We start from the raw sequence: 22,759 nt of genomic DNA, 5'->3' as shown, positions 1-22,759 counted from the left end.
TGACAACCAGGAATTATGCTCCAATATCGCTTGGAAAAAAGGATTATAACGTGTTTCAGTGGTGCTAAATCTGAAATCCACCATCCCTGTCAGACAGAGAACAGGGGGACAGCACAGTGACAAGTGATTTCTGGTTGTTTTGTTGTCCCTCAGTTGGGTTTGGGGACGTGGCTGCAGAGCTTCACCCTCCCGTGGGCAAACCCTCCCCTAACCAGCCACACACTGGGCTCTCCAGGAACAATCCCAACCTGTGCCTGCAGTGGCCATTTCCTGCCTGGTCCAGGTTGGCAGCACATTCCAGAGCATGGAATGTGCCGAGCTGAGCCCGGAACAGCCGGATCTCCCCCCAGCAGCTCCCTATTTCCATGGCCACTGCTTGTTTCAGCACCACAATTACTGCAGGTGCAGACTCTGAACAGCTTCCCAAAGAAATTTCCTCACAGACAAACAAGAGAAATGCAAGAAATAATGAGGAACTAAGGAGCAACAGGGAAAAAAGAAAATATGTACAAAATTTGGCTTACTTCTCTATTAAATCCAGCGTGACTCCTGGCACCAGCCTGACACTCTTCTGCATGCAGAACCTGGGGAGAGAGTAAAATAAAACACACTAATTGACTGTTTAATGACAAGGTTCTGCGGAGAGAATGTGGAAGGAGGTTTCTTTACTGCACTGTTTCTGCTTTTAAAATGGTGTTTGGGTAGGGAACTTTGGCACGGCATAATGAGACCCAAACAAGGCCCTCAGTATTTGTCACACTCGTGATTATGCGGCGATTTCCATCGTCAGGTGTCAAAACTGGGGTATTGTAACTGTCACGGTGACAAGTTTTCCAACACAGAGCGGGGGAAAAGGGCTCCCAGGCATCCAGCACGGTCTCCCGGGAGCAGCACAACGACACAAGAGCTGGGGAGGATTATGCTGCTGGAATAATGATCAGCGTTGGCTGGGCTTCCCTGAAGAGATGTGGCACTGCAGGCAGGGAAGGGAGAAAGGGAGGGAATGGGAGGGATGTGTCAGGTTCAGACACCTCCGTTATTTAATTAAAAAAACTGCTGACTCCATTTCCTCAGCTTTACAAATCCCACTGCTCCAGGAACACCGGCCCGGGAAAACGCCGAGTCCTGTCAGTACCACTTGCTGGGCCTGGAAAATCCCAAAAGCTGCCAAACCCAAGCGTGTGTGGGAGGGGGAGATGGCTGCTGGCCCAGATTCCCAGCACCCTTCCCCTCCTGCAGACCTCCCTGGAGGTGCAGAGGGCAGAGTGGGAACAACAGCTCTGGGACGGAAACCCAGCAACTTCAACTCAAGAAATAACTTCCTCAGTGATAGCACCACATTCCCAGCCCACTGGCTCAGTCTTTCAAAAATCCACTTTCTGTTGTTCAAGGAAGAATTTTGCCCTCAGTGTAATCTCAGTTGACATTTATCCCAACACTGCACCTGTCACACAGCTCTGTGAGGGACCAGGAGCTCTGTGGGACCAGGAGGGCTCCATGGGCAGTCCTGGACCAGGAGGGCTCTCCAGCCCAGCAATCCCACCTCCTGCATCCAGCTGCTGCAGCAGGAGCCTCACCTCACCAGACCCACATCACCCACATCCAAAAGGCTCTTCCCTAGGTAAAGGAGAGAACAATTACTTATTAAGGACAAGATGTGCAGAGCCCATTTCTGAAACCTTGAGGCCCCTCCGGTTTTTCTGTGGCATTCCCTGCCAGCAGGGCATCCCTTGCTGCCAAGGCAAGGATGGGGATAGGCTCTGGAAGGCTCAGTGGTCCCCAGGCTGCTTTCCTGATGTCTGCGTCATCCAGCACAGAAAGGAGCCATAAAGAACCCGTGAACCTGCAGTGGGATCCCTCTGCAATCTGCTGAAATATAAAATTCTTACGACAGTGCATTACAGAACCAGGCAGGGAAATTCCCTCCTAAACACAGCCACAGGCAGAACTGGGTCACTGGGATCAGCCTGGAGCCTCCCTGCACACTGGGGGTGCTGGAAGACTTTAACTCCTCTCTGTGCCTCCACATCATGACGTGTCTGGAAGGACTGTGAGAGCAGCACAGCTCTGCCCTGTCACACATTGGCTGCCTCTAAAGAAGTGTGACCCTGGAAGAGTCCACGGACAGGCTGGACAGGGCTGGGACCAACCTGGTCTAGTGGAAGGTGTCCCCGTCTGTGGCAGGGAGCTGGAATGAGATGGGCTTTAAGGTCCTTTCCAACCCAAACCATCCCATGATTCCATGTCTCTGTTGCAGCCAAAGCTCTCCCCACTGCCCTGGATATTTGGAAACAGAGCAGTCCACGAAACTCCCACTGAAGCAGGAGCAGCCTCTGCGCCGCCTCTCCAGCAAGCACTGACTGCCAAGAAAATGTACTCGTAAACAAAATGTTCCTCCGCCTGTGTCTGCACCCCCTTCATGGCTGCGAGGCTGCACACGTGGTGTCTCGCCTGGGGGCTGTGTCACTGTCACAGACAGCAGGTAACACACTGGGGCTGCACAGAAACAGGCCAGGGAACGGCAGCACTGGAGGAAACCCAGAAATGAGGGTGCAATCGGTCCCTCTGTGACTTTGAAACTCAGGGTATTCTGTCTAAATCAATGTGGGACAGAGGATTGGTCGAGTCAACCCCCAAAATCTCAAGTCGAAATGCAAAATAAGTATGTTAGAAAAAACAACCAAAACACTTTAAATGTTTGTTTGAACTGACCCAACAGAACATCACCAGCCACAGCTCCCGTCCTCTCCCCTGCCCTTCTGTTATGGGTGTTCTGGAGTACAAACTGCACATCTCAAATTCCCCAGGCTGAGCAGCTCCAAAACTTTTTGTTTCTTGTTGTTTGGGGTGTTTCCAGCACTTTTCAGGAGCCCTCTCACTGTTTATGAGCAGGATTTCACATTTCAAAGCCACAAGGCCCCGAAGCCAACCCAGACCAGCGCAGCCTTCGCTCCAACACGTGGAATTCCGGATCTATAACTGCAGTTTATTAACACCTTCCAGGACTGATGGAAACACAGGCACATGACTCACCACTGAGCACGACTTCCAGTGGAGCTGCTTTTGCTTTAGACAACGTGAAACACTCAGATCTGCGTAAAACAGGGCACCAAACACTCTGACTCCTGCCCGTTTCCTCAATATCCGCGTTTGCTTCCCGACAGTGCCATCCGTCAGGATTAACAATCCATGCAGCTTAGCTCCAGGCTCGCCTCACACAGAGCTTTATATAGGCACAAGATATATTTGGAATACGTCAGCTCACAGCAGTCACTGCACACCAGGACAATCAGCAGCCAGGTAGCCAAGATCCACACTCCAGGTTCCTGGAATTGCAGACTGGCATCAGGAGTTTCACACACCACACCCAGAAGGGCACAGCTGACCTGGGTTTCTCTCCCCAGCATCAGTTTTTCTTCCCCTGAAATGAGACTGAAGTGGCTGCAGCTGCAACTCCGGCTGATGAGGGATTTTGTCCATCAGTTACCACAGAGCAAAAATGGGATGGATAAACATTTATTCACCAAACTTTCACTTGCCCATAAATTCCATATATGAAGCATCATTAGAGTATCAGTCCAGAATTGCAAAAAAGTTGTATTTCAAAAGCAATTCCTTTCAGGAACAGGGCTGGACTGAAGGAAAAGGGAAGTTTTAAGGCCAAAGGTTTTTGTGTTTATTTTTGGTTAACTGCTTTAGGGCATCAACATACAGTTTGGATCAAACTCTTGGAATGCAGCAGAGGATCTGGCTTTGCATACATTGTGTTTAACATTGGTGAAAAACAATGTTCCACAAGCAGTACTTATTATTTACAGGATAAACCCACACCTGCAATAATGACAATCAACTGGGAGCACAATCTTCATCGGACAACAGAGGAGGGATTTCTGTGCATGCAGTGAGTGACACAGTCACTGGATTAGGCAGCAGGAAATGCTTCCCTATCCAGGATTTAACGTGGCACCTTCCAGCATCAGCCCCTGACCAGCTGAGGGTGATGGTTTTAAATCCTTCCCCTGAGCCACAATTCTCCAAACGTGTTCCCTGTCGAACACCAACGAGATGCAGCCCAGAGAATCTGTCGTGACCACACCAGGTGTAGCTGTGCTGAGAACCTGCCCTGCTCACCCCCTCAGCACGTTCCCATGGAGATGAAGGAACAGAAAATTCCTGAACAGATCATAATATCTGAAAAAAAACCTTTCTTAGTACATCTAACAAACAAAGCCCACCGAAAAAACCTGTCTTACAGAGCCTCGGCATTTTCACTTTAAATCTGGCAGAAACTGTCAAGTCTGGTAACTGAAGGGAAGGAGAACCCTGAAACCAATCCCTTCCACTTCACTTCTGAAGCTCCAATTTGCCATGAACTAGTTCATCTCCAACAGGCACCAAAGCCCATGCGAGGGATCCTCACGAAATTTAAAGAATAAAAGTAGTTCCCTGAAGACATATTTTCGTGCTTACAAGACAGTATTTCTCAAAGTCCCCCTAGGGAATTTTGCCACTGTTTAAAAGCTTCCATGAGAAAACACCTTGGGAGCTCATGACATCAAAAACAGGACAAAAAACTCAACAGGTTTTGTGCTGCCCCTCACGGGAGCAAAGAGAGCCAAAGGCACCACGTGCCCAAACCAGAACCTGGCCAAATGAACTCATTCAGTTTGCTGCTCACACGAAACAGAAAGAGTACAAAGAATTGTAATTTATTACAAACATCTCCAAAAGGCAGCAAATAACTCTTGGAGCTGTGCTGCCAATTCCTCACCAGTATGTGCAGTGTCCAAAGGCTTCTGCCTGTTCTAACCCCGTCCAGCAAATGCCCTCAAGTTTTTCCATTCTGGACCAGACACAGCCTTGAGGATCAGGTGAGATGTGCCCAAGGGAACAGACCACCAGAGCTCTGCACAGCCTGGGGGCACTGGACTGCCCCCCTGGCACCACAGGCCTTTGTGGCCCCTGTTGCTGGGTAAAATACTGCTCTTGGAAAGCTCCTGCTCCCTGTAGCAGCCTTTTCTAACTTTCTGCCTAATTAACTTGGTTTGTCATTCCAGAACGTCTTTCCTCAGTTTATCGTTCCCCTCCTTCCACTCCAGCACTGTTTAATGCTGCTGCATTATTTACAGCAACTGCAATACGTGGAACATGATTTGTGCAAAGGATAGTTTACAACAAGTTGTACTGCACTATGTACTATTCCTGCTCTCTGAGGAAGCAGATATTTAATTCCCAGAACAGTAAATCCCTTAATCTGAGCGAACCCAGATATTGAGTTGAAAACTAAAACGCAGTAAGTAGCAGACAACAGTATTTTCACCTTTCTAGTCCTGATTAATAAGCTGCTGTCCCAAATGCACAGCACAAACCCTGCAACTCAACACTGCAAGGAGAGCTCAGGTCAAATGAAGTGTTTGGATTCACAAATCCACCCCCCTGCAGAGCCCTGTAGAGCCATCACTCACCAGCGCAGGGCGATCTTGATGGGGGTGGTGAGGCAGGAGGTGAACAGGTCGGCTGGCAGGTCGGGGATCATGGGCAGCAGCTCGTTGGCCTCGCAGGCTGCCAGCTGGATGCAGTTCTTCATGGAGGGGGGCAGCGGCATCTGCGCCAGGGGGTGGTTGGGGTTGATGGCAGCCACCTGCAGGGAGCAAGGAAACCCCCCGGGGGGAGGCAGGGAAGGTCATTTCTACAGCACCAGAACCTGTGAGGAGCTGCCAGTGTCCCATGGGGCTCTGGGTTCAGAGAAGTTAAGGAATAATGTACCCCCAGCCACAGCTTTCACTCATATAATTAACAAAATTCAACTGTTAAAGTATTTAATCTGTCCAAACGTCAGTCTATAAACTAGAAATACTCTATATATCAATATTGCCATTTTCCAAAACCACAGTGATGCTCCTATTTAAAATTTTGGCTAAGAATATGATTTTTGAGGCTAATAATTCACAGAATGAAAACACAAATAATCTTTCCAGTGCCCTTCTGAACCAGGTAAACACTTCAGCCACCCAAAATTTTGCTCTCTGGCACTCAGAAGTTCCTAAAGGAAGAGGGGATGCAGTGTAACACCTCACTGCTCATTGCTGCAGGAGTCAGAAAGCAAAGCACCACCACAGTGACCCATGAGCTGTGTTACCAAAGCTGACAGAAGCACATTTTTCCAAAGACCAACCCTCCAGCCAGCTCAGTACGGGGATACAGTCGACTGATAAACTCATTCTTTACCATCCTTACACATGAAACACTCTGTCTGTGTGAGGAGGGAATCCATTTGGTGCTTCAGAGGGTCAAAAGGGAACAGAACATTGTGTGACAGTCCTAGGGCCTGGTACAGCCACACACCTCCCACCTGGCAAAGCAACCTGACAAGCCAGGGAGAAGTTTCTGCAACCTTTCAAGTTTTTTGATTCTTTAAACATAATTTTTTCCATTCTAATCCCAGGGGCAGCACTGACACACTTTGGCTTTTTCCAGTTGTCTAAATTAGCTGGGACCTGTCTCTGCTCCCAGCTGAGCTGAGCTGCTTCCAGCAGAGATCCACACGTACCTGGGGGAATGAAGGCACCCTCAAGCCATCAATCTCAATAAAACTTAAGCTCTATCATGGAATGGTTTGGGTTGGAAAGGACCTTAAAGATCATTTTGTCCCAACCCCCTGTATGCCAACAACTAAATAAAAGGTAATTAAAATACTGCAAAGCTCTTTCATTTGAGGAGAAAGGTTTGAGAGACAGCGTGGGAAAGCATTAGCTCTTCACAGATGTATAAAAACAAAGCAGTCAAACTGCTTAGCTGTGGCTGTTCACTCTCTGAAGAAAGCCCTGCCCTTGGGGCATCCCTAGGAAGGGCTCTTAGGGGGAAGCACATTTGGAGGGATTTTCAGCTCTCTGAGCACTCTGAAACACTCAGGGTGTTTGTCACAGGCTGGTGGTGCCCCTCAGGTCTGAAGGGGAGCAGCTCAGGCTCCAGGACCTGCTCAACTCCAGCTTCTGCCCAGCATGACAAACCACAGAAACTGGACCCACACACTGGAAATATCTGGAGATTAATGAACAACCTATCAACAACCATAAATGAACAGGAGCAGCCAGCAACTACAGACTTGTCAGGCTGCTCAGGACAGTGATGGGACACAGCTTTCCTGAACAGGTCAACAAAAAGGAGAGGAAAAAAAGAGGGTTGAGTAAAGCCCACGATGAACAGTTGTTTTTGCATCCTTAGAGCATCCACTGGCCTCAGACTTTCTACACTGCTTGGCTCTCTCATAAACACAACTTTTATTAGGGCAAGACAAGGAATCAAAAGATCAGAATCCCTCTGGTAGATTAAGAGAACAGCAAACTGCTTTGATCTCCTTGCAGGAAGATGAGGAACAATTATCCTGATCACTCTGGCAGCCCCTCTGGAGCACCAGTTCCAGCTTCACTTCACTTTTCATGAATTTGAACAATTTGATAATTTATAATTTTCCAAATGAATTCCCATCCACGCTCTGCAGGACGCCCTGAGCACTCTGCTCTCTCTGGTGCCACATCTCTGCTTTCTATTAATCACGAGCAGGTACCTCAGTCAGTCATCACAGTTAATGAAATCTAAAGACAGAACGAAAAGCTGCCACACAAGCCTGAAAGTATTTTCATAATCATATTAATTGGTAGTTTTAACCTGTGCAGCAAGAGCAGAAATACTGAAGTGCCAAGAACAGTCACCACAAAAGCCCCTCCAAAAACTGGAATTTGGAAGGAAAGGAGTTATAGCCAGGGATACTGTTACCATCTGCTTGGAGGCTGTATTTGTGACAGTCAGTTGTTTGATTAATTAACATTCCTTCCTTGAAGTTTTGGGGTTTTTTTCATATAGTACCTCGGAGCTGTGGGAGTGTAAGAAGTGACCCTTTACAAATGTCCTCTCCCAGGAAGCTGAAGGCAGCAGGGGGGGTCTGGCAGGTGGGAGTCTGCACAAAAAATTCAACTTCTTCCCTTCCACTTTGCATTTCAGATTTACTTCAATGAATTTATTACTAATTCCATCTGTAACCAAAGACAGCTTTTCAGTGGGAACACATTCAGCTTCAGCACTCTGTGGAACTGGAACCACCACAGGACAATCCCTCCGGATGAGGTTTTTGTTGTTTCACATTTTCTCATTCACTTTAACAGCACAAAACCATAACTGCACCCAAATACAGCCCCAGAAACCAGGCTTTTGTAACCAAAATAAATGTCTCATTCACCTCAGCATTCATTGCAGCACAAAAGACCATTAGGGTCCAAATTGATTCTATTAACGTTAACATTTAATTAGTGCTTGTATTAAAATCCATTCCAAGTTTAATGGGATAGCAAACTGAACCAGAAAGATTGGAGTGGCAAAGCTATTTGCAAATTAATTTGCCTTCCAACATGGTTTTAAACACATTTTTCAGTGTATATAGCAAAGCAAGCTTAAAGTTCATTTGTGTTCCCTGAACACCACCAAAGCTCTGCAGGTTGTGCTCTCACCTCCAGCTCCTGCTCCCTCTGTAGTGCAAATTGCTTGAAGGACTTGACAATAAGGCCGGCGTTGGAGCAGTCGTAGACGAAGATGGAAGGACTCCCCATCCAGGTCTGCAGGTCGTATATGGAGAGTGGGATGTACTGAGTGTAGTTCTGTAGGAGAAAAACGCCCACTCCAGTCACCATGAGGCAGAGAAACAACAGAACTTGAACTGGTGAGATAACAGAACACCCCCACAAAATTCCAATTCTGAAATCCCCAAATAAAACCTACATTGACCATATTAATCAATTCAAGTATCGGGCAATAGCTGCCAAAAGCTAGGACTGGGAACCCAAGTCAACACTAACAACGGGCAGATTTTATTGTGGCATTGTTTGAAACATCCAACTCCAAACTAAAAGCCCAAAACTCCACCAGGCATTTTCAGTATTAGGTATTTAGAGCTCTGATTTGTGCTAACAACTCCAAACAGCATTTAATAGCCCAATTTTATCCCAAATTTCTGCAACACTGATAAAGGATGCAAACCAGCTGTCTTTAATTTAACATCAAACATCCTAAACTGAAAAGCCCATCAATAAATCAAGAAGGATAATTAAGCCCCTGCAGCCCATCAGCCCTACCCTGCTTGAGCTTAACGAGATGCTTCATAATTTTATTACAGCTTTAACTTCTGTGCAACTTTCTGAATTATCCAATAAAATTAAAACCAACAAAGCTGCCTTTGACAGAGCAAAGTACCCACAGTCCCCTTTCTGTAAATAGGAAGGATTTTGTTCTGTGTCTCCCATCTTAATGCCCCCAAATAACCAGGGGCAAGAGCATAAAAATCAGACATTTAAAACCAGCTGTGAAGGGCCAACCTTGAACTAATTGAGCTGAAAATATAGACCAGAGTGGATTTCTGCCTGCAAAGAGTCACCACCAAACACCCAGTGGCTGCCAGCAAGATCCTTCCCAGCTGCAGGGACAGGACAACCTGGCGTTCCTACAGCCCTGAGCTTGGCCCAAAACCCTCAGGAAAAGCTGTGGTGTTCCTATTAACATCAGCAGAATGATGGATGGGATCATAACTCCCATTTAAATTCAAAAGACTTAAAATAGCTGTAATAAAACCAGCAAACTTTTACAAAAATCAAATTTTCAAGGACACGTATCAGTGTCGATAAAGACAAAAGGGATCATAAACCATATGTTATGTAAGGTGGGGAAGGGTAAGGCATTTCCAAACCCAGTTTTGCCCATATATAACAGTTTTGGTTGTTTTATTAAAATTAACAGGAGAAATTGTTTATGAAAGCCAAAGTTTTTGGGAGTTGGGAGCTCTGCAGATCACTGCAGGATGGAAATGATGCATGAACAGCTCCTCTACAGCACAGACCTTTCTTAAGGTCATCCCTCCCGTGAAGCACATCCCAATCACAGGAAGTTACACATAAAAAACCTGCTCTGACACATCCAATCAACGACATTTTATGGGCATGAATTGTTTTAAATTCACATTTCTAATGCATCTTGCTCTAGCCAGGACTGGATTATAGTTCTGATTAATATTGTGGTATTTCCAACCAGGAGAATTTTATATTCCAACTCTACTGTGGGGGTCACATAAAACATCAACATTTGCTAATGATATGTAAATGAGCTGATTTGAAGAAAAAAAGGAGTGTTAACTAAGAGTTTTGCAGAGTGGTTGTTCAGGGTGATGCTTTGATGCTGCCTGGGCAGACGCTGGGCTGGGCAGAACTCAGTCGGACGGTTTGGTTTGTAGGAAGACCCTACAAACTGACTTTGGTTTGTAAGGAGAAGTTCCTGCTCTGCTCCCACTGCTCCCACCATCCCTCTGTGCCTCTTCACGGGAACGACACAACAAACAGCCCAACTGGGAAGGGGCTGGGAACAGATTTCACCACCAGCTGGCCGGCGAGCCCAGAGCACAGCTGCTCTCAACAGAACCCCTCGTAACTCGGAGCAGGAGGCAGAGGCAGCAGCTGGGCCCCACCTTGTTGAAGACCCAGATCTCCCCGTTGACGGTGGGCCGGGGCACGCCGTGCCCGTTGTAGTGGAACAGCACCCGCTCCTCCTTGGCGTTGCGCCGCAGGGACGTGCACAGCTTCTTCACCTCGTCCACCGTCGGGTCCAGGCTCTGCTTGTACCTGGCCTGGGGCACAGAACAGAGAACCCCTCAGCTGTGGGGAACAACCACTTCACATGGTGGGGGCCACAGGAGTGTGCACAGAAACTGTTTACTCTGGGAGAAGAAAACACAACACATTTACAGTAGAGCTGAATAAACAAAGTATGTCTGGGATGGTGTGTGGGCCTGTGCACACACACACACCAACAACACGGGTTCGAGGCAGTTTGTCACAGCTCCCAACTCTGATCCATTTCACTCAGGACTTACTAATATTCAAAAAGCCCTGGGAAGGAGAAATCTGTTGCAACATTGGCCAGACTCAAAACTAACCCCTTATGATGACTGGCAACCAGTGACAGGACCTGAGTCCTGTACAAAATCTGCTACTGGGAGTCTGTTTATAAACCAAACTAAGGCCTCAGAAGTCTGGTTTTTTTAGGTTTTCCTCTATGACAGCGAAAGATAAGAAAGTCTTAAAATATCACAGTAAAAGAAAATCAAGCACTTTAATGCAGAAATGGTTTGTTTATCTATGAAGCTTGAAAAGCAGATACGGTGCTGCTCAATTAACAGTGAACATCCCCAGCCAACAGGAAAGAGGGACACAAGGAATGGCAGCACTTAATGATTGCAACAATGGAAAAAAGCAAGTAAAAGGAGGAAAAATATAAAGCAAGAAGCAGTGATGTGACACTCTCATCCTTCTCAGGAACCTTGGCGCTCAGGAGAGTGAAGAGGCCACATTAATCTTCCCACGGATCCTCCACCTCCTCCTCTCTTCACTCAGTGTTGTGATGAAGACGCTGATTTGCAAAAATGTGCCCCTTAAATCCCAGCCTGCCTGTTGGCAGCTTTACCAGCCACCAGAACCAGAGTGCTGGGGGATTTTTCAGCTTTTTTTCCACAGGAGAACCCACTCATTCGAGCCCTCCTCGTGTCCCTCGCGCAGCAATATTAAACACAGCTCACAATTAATGGAGGGGGATTCATACTCTGAAACTAAAGTCTGTAGATCTAAATATCCAAACTGCAAACAGATCATGTGAGCCCAGAGAAACATGAGGATGAGAAGAATGGAAAGGAGAGGAGGGAACCTGAAAACAGCACAGTCTTAGTGCCACCATCAGCTCAGGACTCTCAGGTGTGAGATTATGACACATCTTTCACACACATATGACAAGAACCAGGCACCTGAGTTTCACATGTGACACCCAGCTCACCTGTGGTGTAGGAGAATTCACCCATTCCACAATTTCTCTTTCCTTTCCCAGCATGAAGAACCATTTATAAACTCAGTTCTCATGCAAACATTTTGCATTTCAGCACTGCTACCTGTACATGAACCCTTTGCTTTTGCACTGCATTCCTTCCCCTCCACTTCCCAGCAGGGGCTTCCCAGCAGTACTTAGTGCAAGAGGTAACAGAGAGCCCAACGAAAACCCCAAAAGGTCCGTGGGGCTTAATCTCAGCAACTTCTGTTGAAATCCCAGACACACAGCCAGGCCTTGAGTGCTGTTTCCCCCAGTTTTTATGAGCTGTTGACCAGTTCCTGGCTGCTGCTGCACCTGAACACCCTCCCTGTCCTCCATCACGTGCTGATGACAGATATTTTCAGGAGTTTGGCAAGGAGTCTGTGCTTCCTGATGCAATCAGCAGCCCAGAGGCTGCAGCCCTCGCCTCCTGCAGCTGCTGCCTGGCTGTGTCTGCTCTCCCAGCAATGGAGCAGCCAGGTAGAGCTGGCAGAGCTGGGCAGAGCTGGGCAGAGCTGGTAGAGCTGGGCAGAGCTGGCAGAGCTGGGCAGAGCTGGGCAGAGCTGGGCAGAGCTGGCAGAGCTGGGCAGAGCTGGGCAGAGCTGGCAGAGCCATGGCCAGAGCACCCTGACGGACAAGCAGGAAAGTGCTGACGGTGATGGCAGCTGGGAATGTGATTTCCTGGTCACCTCAGTGTCTCACTGAAGAGCTCCTGTCAAAGGCAATAACGTTGTGCTGGCCTGATCCAGATGATCCTCATTATTCTGCTCACACAGGCAAAATTAAAAGTTTAGCTTGTTTATTGCCACACTTTTATGAAACACTCATTGGTTTATCCAGCCTTTTCCCTGTGAAGTTGTTATATTACGATGTTAAAAAAATTTTTAAGACATTTCAACTTCCAGTGTTGAAACTTCTGGATTGATAAAACACTGTATTGACAAATTTGCAGGAAATGGGAGGAGTTTCAATAGAAAGCACTTCTGGTAACCAAGCCAGGAAAAGAAAACAGTGTGGGGAATCACACCAAATGACTGGCTCTGTGCTTTTGCTGTGGGCATTAACACTGGCCATATTTAATGCTTAAATCTGAAGTGAGGTGGCTCTGCCCTCACTCTCACACAATTAGTTATTTTTCAAGCATGAAATCACCTTGTAATGACGTGCAGGAAAACCAACACCAGGATGAATTTCAGTAAGCTGAGAAGCCACAGAGCTGGCCTGGACATCACCAGCCACCATTAGCCACACACAAGACCCCCCAGTTCCCACATTCCCATCACATCTCCAGGAGCCACAGAACAAGAAGTATAAACTAAATTAACTCAAGTATTGAATTACTGAGCATCACCTGGAGAAGGTAACAGCACTTGAAACTGTCTGGGTAGCAGGAAAAGGGAAAGCAGGAAGCAGGACTTCAGTCTTTAAAGGAATCCAGAGGAAATCCAGAGCAGGCTGAGCTCTGTGCTGGGCACTTGGTCGGAATAACAATAAACAAACAGAACAATGAACAAACACCTCAGGGAAGAGCCCATTCAGCAACTTTAATGAGGAGTCAGACTTTTTAAATCAAACTCTTATCTTGTAGAGTTTTTTTAAGAAATCAAAGAGTGTGGAGATGAGAGGAAGTATCTTTTTTATATAAACCCATTTGGATTCCCAGAGGATATTTAGCAAGATCTCAACACAAAATTGGGAGGAAAAGTCCATATATAAAGACTTGCTTATGAAACAGGCAGGTGGGGGGAGAATCCTTAATTTTGTCCACAGAGAGAAGTCGCTGGGAAGTTCCAAGAGGATCAATTTTGAAGCCTGACTCATCCAACACTACTAAACACTACGGGAAGGGGCAGCAGGAATACGACTGCCTGGTGGTGGCAGAGGGTGGTCCCGGACCCCTGCAGGCAGACCCTGCCACGAGGACAGGCCCAGCAGTGCTTTGGAAGAGGATTTTCACTACCATTGTTTTATACTCACGAATTCCTTTTCCATTGACTCCATCACTACGGACCTCTCCCGGTGCTCTGTCTCCCTGCAGGATGCCAGGCTGGCCTGCTGCCAGGCCTGCTGCCAGGCCTTCTGAGGGGGAAGCTCTTCTGGTGAAAAACTACAAACTTGACTCATAAACAAAAATACTTTGTTCTTTGGTTCATTCAGAACGGTGATTAATATCTCAGGCCTGCGATTCACCATGATTTAATTTTAATACTGACTAAACCACAGCCTTTTTTCTTGCATCAAAGGCAGATTTAGGATCCTGCATTTGCACTGGCTTTGGAGACACATCAAAGAACAGACGAATTCAGAGCTGTACACGAACACTTATTTTTGCACAACTGCACAATAAACAAACAATCACAGACAAGAACTCTTTAAGGAGCAGCAGAATCAAGCCAAATTTTGGGGTTTTCTATCACCTTGCAGCCTCCTCCTGAAGGCTTGGCTGTTTTCACTGAATGTTTAAGATGAATTTAAATTCTGAATTCTCAACCCTTTTACAAATGGCCCATCCCAGGTTGCTGGGATGAGCTTGGGGTGCACGATGCAGTCCCACAGCACATGGTTTAACTGCCTGGCTTCCTCAGGAAACCAGTCAAAAACACACTCAGCCTTTGGAATTCATGTAGGAACATGTTCTGCTCTACCCCAGTACAAGCCTTGGTTTAAAATAACCCTTAACTGTATCCCAGAGACACAAACAGCAGCAGGAGCCTGTTGTGTGGTAACTTCAGATAACTCAGCACTGTAAGAAGTGACTGCAATTTATCCCTACTTTCCATCAGTCATAAACCCAATTGCCTTAAGCCCAAGCTGATATGGCCACAATAACTCTTGGGTTAGACACATCATGCAAATACAAATTATTCTGGACCACATCCATAGACTCCAGGCTTTTTAATTTTTTTTTTTTTTTTTTTTAAACACCCACCTTTCAGGTGTTTTAATTTTGGTTGTGGGCACACGAAATTACCCTGATGTAAATTCATGAGGATTAGTCCAAGATAATAAAAACTGCATATTTAAATACAAGGGAGTGTGCTGGAAATCCCAAATTGACGTTAGGAGCTGCAGCTTAACCTGGTTAACACAGGCCATGAGAAAACATTGCTGACAAAATTATTAGTCACTGCTAACTTGAAAAGTATTAATTACAGTGAAGACACTGTAACTCAGAGCTGCTGAAGTTTAAACACCCAACCAAGGCAAAGGAAGACTCTGGCCAGTCTCAGGCCAGTCCTCTGAGGTCTTTGGCTGCATTTCAAACCCATCCCTGTCTCTCTGTGCTGATTCCCTGCGGAGCAGCCCGAGGCTCCCCGGGGGAATGTGCTGATGCCCAGGATGGGATGCACTGCTGGAGCTGAGCTCTGAGCGTGGCACATTTCCTCTCCTGCCTGGAGTCAGCACTGTGGTGACTTTACCTTCCCTCTGCAGAGTCTCTGACCTTGCTTTTAAGTCCAATGTGAAATGAATTCTGAAGTACCTAATCCTCATTGTACAGACTCGGGATTCAGTAACACTTCCAAAAAAAACACCTTGGAGCGGTTTGTTCATGAGAACTGATGTTGACAGGGAAGACAAAAATCAGGACTACTAACCTTGAGTGTCTGCTACAACACATCCAGGAGACAGGTGTGTGTCTCAGCAGTTACAAGCTGCTTCACACTGCAGCTCTGTGCCAAGATTTACAGAAATTCCGCCCACCAGCCTGACCTGCTTGGTACAAATCCCTCCCTCTCTGCTCAAATAAACATTCTGAGAGGGCTGTGCAAATAACAGTTCATTTTTAAACAAAGGGAATTGTAAAAGAACTCAAATCTGCTTCTCAGCCCGCAGACAGCTCGAGGGGTCACATCACAAAATGCCCTAACAGGATTTCAAGTACACCCCAGGACACATCCTTAAAACCTGCTTAGTCAAACAACCTAACTCCCAAGTATCAGTGTCATTTTAGTCCCATTCCTTCTCTAGAACCTCAGTTTTAAGACCTCTACAGTTTTAGGCTCCACATCTTCTTGTTTCTAAAATACAAACTTAAAAGCTACTGGGACCCCAGTTTAGGCTGCAGGACCACAAACTGGTGCATCCTCAAACTGGGTGTTTATATTCTGGCCCAAGTGCATCCTGCTCACAGGAAGCAGCTGCAAGGCTGGATTCATGCAGGGCAAGAAGTTCATCTTCTCAGCACTAAATAATTATTCAGTAATTTCAAGTTTTCCTCTGATTGGAAAGTAATTGTTTAATAAAGCAATATTCTGATTAAAAACAACTTAATGAGTCAGCAGAAGGAAAACCAATTGTTCTGAGGTTTATGCTTTGTTAAGCTCTATAGGAAAGGGGTTAAACCCAAAGCATTTCACACTTTTCTCATTCTGCCTTAGAGATGAGCAGGAATATAAATAAAAATGTCAAAAGTTTTCTCTGTTATTGCTCTGAGTTTTGCACAAACTGGTGTCTGTCAGAAAGAAGCTCCAGCTGTGTAATACAGCAACCTTTGCATGTCCAAGTTTGCAAGCACTGAATCCCTTGGCCAGGGTGGCATTTACAGACAAAGAGCACCAAGGATTCTGCCAGGGGATCTGCAGGAGGCTCCTCCCTGTCTCCCACCGCCAGGGACTCACCACTCCCCACAGAACACAAAGACAAGGTGTTTCTAAATAGGTCACCCGGAGATGGGTGGTAATTACAGAAACACATTAATCAGCTTTGTGAGGCAGAGCTGCTTTTCTCGTCAAGAAGCCTTTTAACATCAGCTCTGTCTTCCCATCTGGGGACAAACTGACATCAATGGTCAGAGGAAAACACCCTCAAACACACAAATCTTGCTTGTCTGCCAATTCTGGCCCCATTTGGATGACAAAGCACAAACCAAAACCCAGGTGAAATATAAAATATGTGTATGGATGTTACTGTCAGGAGAGTGTGGAAAGCAAGGCAGGAGTGAGCACGGTCACTAAAGGGCTGCCTTCAACACAGGATCTCAGAGTAACAGGAATGCAGATACTGGGTGATAAATCAGAGGAAAAGCAGCTCAGAGGCAGCCTCAGGAAGCTCCACCTTGGCCAAGGCGACCTTTTGCTTCTACAAAAGCCCAGGTGTGTAAGGGAGGAGGAGGCAGCAGGTGACACAACCTGGTTCCTGGCAGCCTTGAGCCCTGGCAGCTCCTGAGCAGCCAGGGGCAGCTCAGTGGCACTGATGCCTGGCACTGCTCAGAGCTGCCCCACAGTCCCACTGCTGTGTCACCTTGCTCATGAAATGGGAATAAATCATCTTTTCTTACAAGTGAAATGTCCTTTTCACTGTGATTCAAACGTACTTCTCTGCACTTCAGCTCCTGCCTCCCCTTTCCCCATCTCCTCCCTTCCAGGGCATCCCACCCATAGTGTTCCAGGCTTGCAGCAGGATGCCAAGACCCACAGGATTTCCCCATAAAGTTATTTTGCAAGTTTGTTGACTTAGTCCCAGAATGCCAGGCCCTGCTATCTGCAATGCATGAACAGTTCAGTTCACAGAACAGCTTAATGCCACTTCCTTGTCTTTACAGCTTCTGAACACGCTTCCACACAGCAGCTCATGCCTGCAACCATTTTTTTGCTTTTTGTGACTCATTTTTCCAGGATAATCTCAGAGAAATCAGTATTAAATACATCACTGCTGTAATTTCACAGTTTCCACTTTCAGTGGTGTGTTAAAGATTTATCAGATTTCTTTTTCTCACTATCAAAAGCATTAAAACATGAGTTCTGCCCAGACTGAGCCCTGGGATTGCAGCAGGGAGCTTCCCCCTTGTACAGCTGATTCCCACATCCTCCAGTTCCCACTGCTGTAGGAGCTTTTCCATACACAGTTGCTCCCAGGCGAGGACAGTGCCTCCAGGTGCAATTCAGGATACACAACTGCAGGAGTCCCTGCCATGGTTTAGGATGATGCTGTGACTGGCTCCTGGAGTCAGGGCCTGGAAGCAGGAGGAGGAAATAGGTGGCCCAGATCAGATGTGTCAGCACAAAAAGAGCAGCTTCAGGGCAAGGTGTCTTTGGGGATGGTTTGAAGCCAGACCCTGGTCTCGTGCTCTCTCCAGCCAGGCCAGGCTGTGGATGAGGGAGGGTTGGGATGCAGCTCACTCAGAGACCACCAGAAGGAAATGTGCAACTACTGCTTCATTTGTCCTCATTTTCTCTGTATTCACAAGACAAAAAATAACCAGGTTTAATCCTTTCCCATACTTATAATCTGTGCATTTCTGGCCAAATGACCAGTGCTTCCAGAGGGGTATTTTGTGAAACAGGCCCTGCTGACAGTGACACTCCGAACAGCACCATGACAGGTTTGCAGACAGAAGGAGAATGGGAATTAGACTTGTTGACTCCTCTCCTACAAGAGACTTTTTTTTTGTTCTGAAAAAATAAAAGTGCTGGTTTATGCTGAAGACAGTTGATCTTTAACAAGACAGCAAAGGATTGATACAGCAGAATTTTGCAGAGCCTGAAATAGCTGCCAAATTCAAGAGGCTGTTGGGAAATAAAAACCAACAAACATAGTCCTCTAAGGAAAACCTGGTTTTGTTAAACAAGGTCACGCTGTCTTTTTGTTGTTTCTTTCCTTCTTATTCTTTTTTCCTTACATGTTCCTACATCTGCAGAGTAGGGAGACCAAGTACCAGTTTTCCCATGTTCCCCTTTGGAATTCTACAGCATTTCTTCTGCAGGAGCAATTAGTATTTGCTGTTGTTTTAAAAGAAAAACCCTACAGAAATAAAGGAAAAGTATGACTCACGGAGAGACCAATAATTAGGTCATGTGTTCAATTAGTTTTCATGCTTAAGTAGTTACTCTTCAGGAAATGCTCCCCCTTTGATGTGCAGCAGCAACTTCCCAATTAATTAGGCAGAAAGAAGCAATGAAGGAATGAAACCTCAGAAACCTTATCAAAGCCCAGAGATCTCTAATGAGGGGAACAACAGCATCAACAACAGACAACTGGCACTAAAAGGTAGAGGCTTTCAACGATCCATTTCAAGTATCTTGGCTGTACTTCCTTTGAAATTAAGAGAAAACTGTTGGGAAGCAGACCAGAAGAGAGGGAGTGCAGTCTGTTTGATCAGAAAATCACTGTTTCCTTGAAGGCTTGTCACAAAAGAGATAATCTACCCATACTGGAGGAGGTGTGTCCTCAGAGAGCATCACTCACTGGTGGAGGCAAGAGGCATCACACAACGGGTGAGATGGGATCAGAGAAACACAGGAAAGCCCTTCATTTAAAATCTGCATTAAAAACCTGTGTACAGTGAAGCACAAGGGGACACAGTGCTGGGAGTCCCAGCCTGGCACCAAGCACTTGGGGAAAGGATCATATACAGCCACAGCTCAACTAACTAACTAGTTAACTAACTAACTAACTAACATTCTGCCCATGCCCACAGAGGAGCAGCAGCCAAGCCTGTTTGGGATCAGGACCCAGTTTCTCAGTTCCCTCAGGCCCTGTTGCAGTCCTGCTCCTGGATGATGTCACCTCTCTGAACCAAGGGGAAAATGGGCACAACCACATCCACTAAACGGGCTGGAAAGACCCAAAACGTGCCCAGATCTGCCAGATCAATGAGTGTAGACATGTTATTGTCTGTCTCTTAACAACTGCCACGGATGTGAAGAATGCAGCATCACAAAGAAAACTGCACAGGAACAGAAGCCAGATTGCTGTGGGAGTGTCCCCCCACCCTCAGTGAGCAGGGATGCTCCAGGAGCAGGCATTCCCAAACAACAGTACTTGCTTTCAATCCACCCTTCCCAAAGGCTTTCTAGAAGTTTATTTAATCTTGTCTTCTAGATTTCCCCAGTCCTCCCCCCATCCAGGATTTTCATCCCCCTTCACAGCTCACAGTCCTTCACCCCAGGGATCCCCTTCAGGTGGAGCTATAATGAAATCAGCTAATTCCATTAGAGAAGTAAAACACTCAAAACGACTCTCTTAGTGCAAAAGGAGGAAAGTGAGAGAAGGAAAAGGGAGACAACAATGCAGCACCTGAATTAAAAGATCAATACTGTAACTGACTGTTTTATTTAGGCAAGTGGGTGTAAGGGGTGGAAATTCTTTGGGCTGTGATGTTTTGAGTTCTTTGGCCTTGCTGGTTGTTGCACAGGGTGTGCAGGAGCCCTGGAGCTCCTGACCTGGAGGGGCAGGAGGGGAGTGGTGATGCCAAATTACAGACTTGCTCTAGGAAATCTTACAGAGGCACAAACCTCTCACACCCCATTAAGCTACTTATCAGAGGATGTAAAAAGTCCCATGTTCCATAGAAGAACTGACCTTCAACTTGAAATAAAGGTTTCTATACAACTGCAAGATCCCACTACAGCAGTTCTGCAGGATCTCAGAACTGCTTGGAGCACTGGAGGAGTGTGTGTCTGACATCCTCCTGACCTCACCTCTGCCCAGGAAGGGTTATGAACTGCACATTTTGGCCTTCCTGGCAGGACTGGGAAAGTTCATCAGAAAATAAGGAACAGGGCTGCAAAAAGAACCTGGTGCAGGAGTGACACTGGGATTCATGTGGACCAGTAAAATCACAACAGAGGTGTCCAAATGATTGAGCAAAAGGAAGAAAAAGTCCTGTGAATGTTCTGGTCAGTTTAGAGTTAAAGAGAGAAACTGGTCAAAAGCCACTGCCAACAAAGAAAAAGCAAATCTATAATTTCATGCAAATTTAATAAGCATATGCTCCAGACTACTTCATACCAGGTCCTTTATTATGTAAACTTGCATCATCCAACCCACAGTTCTGCCTTCAGCTGTGCAGCCCCTTCTCAGGGCTCAGACACAGGGATGGAAACTCAGGGAACTTCACTGTCTGGGCAAGGCTGGGAGCCAAGGAAGGAGACAGAGGGGGAACAAAGCCTGGCACCCTTCTAAGAAGCCAGCCCATCCCACAGGTTCTGTGCAAGCATCAGTGCCCACAGGGCAGCTGATGCTTTGATACAAAATGCTGAGGTTCAGCTCTGACAATTCCAGCCAGGAGGATGCAGAAAACACACTCCCTCCATCCAGTCCCCGAGCACAGGAGCAGCAGAGCACTGCAGAACACCTTCAGCCTTCCCACCAGCCCCTCTGCTCAGCTCTGCAGTGCCACAGCACAGAGCCAGGTCCCAGGTTCTACTGATAAATGGAGGCAAACCGGGACTTACAGAGCAGTAACTCCTGCTCATAAAAATCCCCACGAGCTCCTGCATCTCCATAAACCATCTCTCTGCAGCAGCACTTGGAGTTCGCAGTCCATTAGTCCTATTTTCAAAGTCTGTTGACTCTTAAACTAAGGCAAGTTCCTGCCTTTGGCATGGCACAACATGCAGTGAAGCCAAGAAAACTGAATTTACTCCTCAACGACAGGGAAATTATTTGCCATTCACTGCCAGCCCAAGCCAAGCCACGCTCTGGCTGGGCACTTACTACAGGGTTGCACCCAATGCAGGCAGGTTCTGCAAGGGGTAATAAATGAAGGTCAGAAGCAGAGAAATTCCACTTCAATATGATCAATTCCTTATCTAAATATTTTAAATGCAGAGCATGTGAGGAACCTCCGAAAGAAATTCCAAGTATTTTATTCTGGGCAATGGAAGTGGTACAAAGTGCTGCCTCAGCCAAAGGCTCCCCTTTCCCACGTGTTCTCTGGATGCTCCCTGCCAAGCCCTCTGCTCCAGGCCCTGCCACCACTGAGCCCCAGTTCCACTGGGCTCCTCCAGCCATTCCCCAGCCCACCAGGCTGCAAATTCCCAAACCAGGGCAGCAGTCCCAGCAAAGGTCCCTTCAGTCAGGCACTACAGGCTCCTGTGCCTTTCATTCTCAGCTGCTTCAGCAGCCCCCTTGATCCCCGTAATTGAACCTCCTTCCAGATTACCCTCAGGTTTAACCCCTTCCCTGCCCAGTGACACTCAAACCCCATGACCCAAGGGAGGGTTAGTGAAGAGCTGTCTTGGTTTCTTTTCACTTTTTCACCAGCACCTCAATTGTCACTGCACTGAGCTGCAAGAACTCTGACTTGTTCAGAGGATTCTTTATCAAGACAGATCAAGCCCCAGCTCTGTCATCTCCTGCTCTCTCCCCAGCACCATCTTTATTTGAGAATTGCATGATATGTCTGAATATTGCTTAACTGCGGGATTTTGCAGATGAAACAACAGCTGAAGTGGTTTTTACTCCCACAGCACACAAATTTATTTAGCTACACAACAATAAAGCAAAGTCTTAAATTTAATCAGAACAAATACTTCAAGCAACAGCAAGCTGATAAATTATTTAGAAAGGGGTTCAATAAGACCTGGAAGGAAATATCCATCAGCTGTGCAGCCTGGGAGCTTCCAGAAACAAGGAATTTTCAGGCTTTACCCATTTTACAGATTTTTTCAGCTAAGCTGTTTGTATTGAACACAAAGGGTTTGAACAACATCCTGCAAACAGAAGCAGCCAAGGACTGGCAGTGATGGCACAGGACTGGTCACAGTGTCCATCCCTGCCACGATCCACCACCAGGAATCAGCACCATTTGTACATTCCCAACAAGGTATTCCTGACAGGTAGCTCGTGCTGAAAGGACCTGACAGCCTGGGAATATTGGCTATTTCAGAAGATTTTAATCATTTGGTCTTTTTTTCAGACTGCCCTGTTTTCCCCAAACTGTCTTCCTTCCCTCCATTCCAAACCACTCCAAACCACTGAGAATCAGACCAAACTAGATGCATTAGTATTTATATGAAAGCTCTAGTAAATTCAATAATGTTCCTATTGTTTTATTGCACATGGCACATCAACTTCTCTTTATTACTGCAGAAAACTCAAGAGCCCTGTGGAGTGCAATAAACCAGGACGTGTTTGGCTTTGC

At 46.6% G+C, this 22,759-nt stretch overlaps 1 protein-coding gene across 4 annotated transcripts in view; it reads right to left on the bottom strand.

Moving 5' to 3' along the window:
• Positions 1 to 22,759, bottom strand: part of RPTOR (regulatory associated protein of MTOR complex 1) — a 104,845-nt gene that overhangs the window by 67,083 nt on the left and 15,003 nt on the right. For all 4 annotated transcript variants that reach the window (XM_027667535.1, XM_027667534.1, XM_027667536.1 and 1 more), the window contains exons 4-7: positions 10,505 to 10,663; positions 8,505 to 8,651; positions 5,466 to 5,641; positions 525 to 584 (exon numbers count right to left, since the gene is read on the bottom strand). In XM_027667535.1, the coding sequence (XP_027523336.1) occupies positions 525 to 584; positions 5,466 to 5,641; positions 8,505 to 8,651; positions 10,505 to 10,663 (542 nt within the window). The remainder of the gene's footprint in view (positions 1 to 524; positions 585 to 5,465; positions 5,642 to 8,504; positions 8,652 to 10,504; positions 10,664 to 22,759) is intronic.

Source organism: Corapipo altera, unplaced genomic scaffold (assembly GCF_003945725.1).
Source record: "Corapipo altera isolate COAL_440 unplaced genomic scaffold, ASM394572v1 305, whole genome shotgun sequence".
Lineage (NCBI taxonomy): Eukaryota > Metazoa > Chordata > Aves > Passeriformes > Pipridae > Corapipo > Corapipo altera.
Note: the sequence above shows the minus strand (reverse complement) of the source record. Positions and strands in the feature narration are given on the sequence as shown.